Below are 4,242 nucleotides of genomic sequence, written 5' to 3'. Positions count from 1 at the left end.
AAAAAAAAAAGATAATATTTGTTGCTACATAAATGACAATTTTTAATTTTGAGCTATATAACATCAGTTCATGTGTCTTTGTAGAATTTTCCTTCTTTAGTTTCCTAATGTTTAAATATATGGTAAAGTTTATTTTGCTATTTCTTATTTTAATAAAAAGGGTAAGAGGAATACATAGTGATGCCTTGGTTGTTGAATGGCTCTGAGCTCAAACCTTTCACTACTCAGACAGCAAAAGTTGAAAAAATTCTGATCGGTGTTTGTAACTGTCTTGAGAGTTAAACCAAAAATCTGACATGAGAAAACGGGCCAAGAGTGAGTCATATATCCTGTCTTGGCAGGGAGACAAAGGGTGACACTTTAGTCTTAGCTCTGCTTTTGCCTAGGTAATGCCTAGTGCTTGTGTTAATGTATTAAAGCATTGTGCTTTATTTGGGTAAAATGGCGTAACCATGGCTCCTAAAAGAGTGATACCAGCAGTGAAGCTAAGAGAAAAACTGAGAACAATGACAAAATTGAAGAAAAAATTGTGAAATTCGTTAATGCCCTGGAAAAATGAAATGTAATTTTATGTGCATAATGTTGGGCCTCAGAACAAATCATTAGGTTTTCTATTTCTTTTGAGAAAAATATGGTCAGTTCTCTTGATGTTTGAACACATATTGAAATGATTTGAGTTTGATGGCTTAGTAGCACTACACCTTAATTTTTCCTTCTAGAAAGAAGACTTACACTGAGGATAGTAAGGTTTGGCATGATTGATTATTTTTCTTTTTAGTCTCCAGAAAATCCATCAAAGATGGTCTTCCCCTATAAAGTGCTCAAAGCCCTGGATCCAGAAACCTATCGTAATGTAGAATTTGATGTTTGGTTGGACAGCAGAAAAGGTATGTAATATCAACAGGATATTTTGGAATCCTACAGTGCTGGAAGAATAGTTCTGTAAACTGTTTACTGTGTGAGACATTTTCAACAGATAATAGCCTTTTTATCTTATTACATATAATTTAAATCTGGAGTAAGAAACAAATACAATTAGAAATGGGAGGAATGTTTTTAGACCCTGATGCTTATTTGGGATTTCAGTTTTGCAAGGCTGTGTAGAGGTAGCCTATAGATACCCTTGAGAATATCAAACGTTTAATGACTGGAGACAGGCTTATTAGAAATGTAAACTGTCAAGACTATCCTTTTTAATAGGTCAGGCCTGTGGACTAGATCTCTACCATTTCTTTTTGCTTGGTCTGTGATCCAAGAATACTGTTTACATTTTTACTTTTTAATTTATTTTTAATTAATTATTTATTTGTTTTTTCCATAATTTTATTGAGAAACAAATAGCAATGAGACAGTTTCAAATCAAATTGGTAGGGAAGTTTCAATAATTAACACATTGCATGCATTCTTCCTAGTGGTTAATTGCTGTACAAGATGCGGACTTGATATCCTATTTACAAACACCATTAGAACAAATCCCTCTATTCATTAAGAGAATGTAACTATGTATCTATCCTAAAGTTCAACATATCAATACTTGATGAAAAATACCTGTTTCATGTTATGCCTAAGATGTTTGATATGCAGACAGATAGTGAGGTTAAGCTTAACAGCCTAGGTTGTATGGTAATAACAGTAAGCTTATCTTCTGGATGGTTAACAACCTAAGTTTGCAGACCAAAATTAGAGAAAAAGGGAGGGCCGCAAGGAAAGCCAACATTTTGGCCAGCCTTCCAAGGTCAGTTAAGACTCAGGACATATGAGAACTTGTACTGTAACGTCATGTAACTTGGTAGTGTCTCTTTACATTTTTAAACAGCAGGGAAAAATTTAAAAATACGAAATAATAGAAACTTGGAGTTTCAGCTTTCACAAATAGAGTTTTATAAAAGAGTTGGTAATTTTGATTGTATAGCCCACTGAATCTAAAATACGGCCTGGCTCTATGTAGGAAAATTGTGTCAGTTCCTAAAATTGTTTATCACTCTGTATATGATAACTCAGTTGATTAAACTAGGTCTTAAAATACTATCTTTCGGCCAAGGATATAGTTCAGCATCATAGCACTTACCTGGTAAGTGCAAGGTTCTGAGTTCAATTTCCAGTGCAAAAAGACCTATCTATCTTTAAGATAAGCCTTTAACATGTTCCCAACATCTTAAAGGTGGCAAATGCCTGCATGACTGACTGTCCATCAGGCAGCTTATACCATGAGTGGTACATGCTACATGCATGATTATCCTTTTGGGTGGCTTATAAACACCAGTGTGGTGGTTCAGAGACATAATATGAATTACAGCTCGTTGTGAAGTATTGTTTTATATTCAACTCCTTGAACCTCAGTGAACCTTGAGATAGAGTGAGGTTAAGACCTTGTGTAATGCAGTAAATTGTTTAAAAATAGGTTTCTTTGGGCTGGCCAGATAGCTCAGAGGACTAAAGTGCCTGCTTAGGCAGAGTGCAGTGGCTGGGGTTCAATCCCCAGCCTACAGTGCCATCCCTGCCCACGGGGTGCACTGAGACGAGATTGAGACTGGGCATGGTGGCGCATGCCTATAATCCCAGCGCTTGGGAGGCTGAGAACAGGAGGTGATATCACTATAAGTGCGATCTACGCAGTGAGACCTTGTAGACCCTGTCCTAAATACGTTAAAAAAGATAGGTTTCTTGCAAGAAGGTGGGTAGTGTTACTGTACATTTGTGGTATTTGACCAACAGTATAATTACAAAATCCTGATTTCTACCTGTTTGTGTTTTAAAGTACAAAACTGTTTTTGGTGAGTCTTGGCCCTTTGGTGCTTTCTCCCCAGATTTTAACCTAAAGGGAATTATTGTCAAAAGCACTGTAGTAAAAGTAAGTTGAGAAATTGAATAATATAAAAAAGGAAAGGGGCCAATTCGATTGCACTTCAGTCTTCCTTTTCTTTTACTAGAACTTCAAAAATCTGATTACATGGAGTATGCTGGGAGACAGTATTATTTAGGAGACAAATGTCAGGTTAGTTCCTTTAAAGAATAAATTGTTTTTCCAAGGTGATAACTAAGTCAATTAAACTAGGTCTTAAAGTACTGTCTTGCAGATAATAGGCCTTTAACTTGTTCCTATCATCTTCAACCACAAGTGATACATGTTTGCGTGACTCTCTGTCCTGGAAAAGGGTGTCATTAAAAGAAGCTGAACAGAAGTTAATCACAAAATCCCACACATTTTTTAATGTTAAGTTTTAGTTACAAGCTTTGGTATGATTACAATTTTTGGAGGCTATATCCACAGCACAGCCTCTTGCACTGCTGCTTTTTGGTTTTTACTTGGTCCTGCTATAGTCTTGTATTTTATCAGTTTCTGTTGAATGGCTTTTCTGGTGCAGGGAGTTTTTCTTGCCCACTTTCCTCCTGGTTCTCTATACCCACCTGCCCCACTGCACTTCCTTCAGCATTCCATGACTTCAGGGAAGTGGGGAGGGCTCTCAGATTTTGTTGTTTTTTTCTCCTTAACAGTAGGACTTGATATTTTCAATTTTGGGGAAAAACCTCAAAGATAAATGTGGGGTTTTCAGTAAAAATATATACATAATTCTTGTACTGTATGTGCCTCTTCCATTGACCTAGAATGGTAGTGTCGATAGCAGTCACTTAAAGAAGTAGACATTTAATTCCATTTGGGGAAAAGTGATTATTTTTGTTTGGCAGAAACCAACTGTCAGTGTACTTGATACTAGATATATTACTGTTTTCTCCTGTTCTTCAGGTTCGCTTGGAATCAGATGGAAGATATTATAATGCTCATATCCAAGAAGTTGGAAATGACGGTGATTCAGTAACAGTTTTCATTGAAGAATTGGCAGAAAAGTAAGAATATAACAATTTCTTAAATTACTAAAAGCATTACGTTTTTGGTACCTTTTCCTAGTATTGAGAATTATTAGTGTGCTAGAAAGAGCATCAGTTATGTTTGGTACTGGCATCATGTTACCTTGAATTATAAAAGCATTGCTGAAGTGTAAAATATTAATATAGGTAATAATAAAACCTTCCAAATTCTAGTCAGTAGCTAATTTTTAGAAGCATTAAATTAAGAAAAATAGAATTTTGATTTATGCACCTGGAGAAGTGGCTTGTTGGCCAATACCAAGGTAAGCTAATCTAGTCTTTTTCAGAGATTCTGGAGGACACAGATTGAGTCCAAACCCCAAAGTTTCTGATTCAGTCATTTCTGGAATAGGGCCCAATAATTTTTTTTTTTTT

The 4,242-nt window shown here is 35.8% G+C and overlaps 1 protein-coding gene across 1 annotated transcript in view; it reads left to right on the top strand.

Annotated features, from left to right (window-relative positions):
- The window catches only part of LOC111812234 (putative bifunctional UDP-N-acetylglucosamine transferase and deubiquitinase ALG13), a 72,033-nt gene that overhangs the window by 21,780 nt on the left and 46,011 nt on the right, over positions 1-4,242 (top strand). The window contains exons 5-7 of the mRNA XM_023699916.1: positions 779-887; positions 2,931-2,995; positions 3,746-3,846. Coding sequence (XP_023555684.1) covers positions 779-887; positions 2,931-2,995; positions 3,746-3,846 — 275 coding nt within the window. The remainder of the gene's footprint in view (positions 1-778; positions 888-2,930; positions 2,996-3,745; positions 3,847-4,242) is intronic.

Source organism: Octodon degus, unplaced genomic scaffold (genome assembly GCF_000260255.1).
Source record: "Octodon degus isolate 3935 unplaced genomic scaffold, OctDeg1.0 scaffold00117, whole genome shotgun sequence".
In the NCBI taxonomy this organism is placed as follows: Eukaryota; Metazoa; Chordata; class Mammalia; order Rodentia; family Octodontidae; genus Octodon; species Octodon degus.
This window is presented reverse-complemented; position numbering and strand designations above follow the sequence as displayed.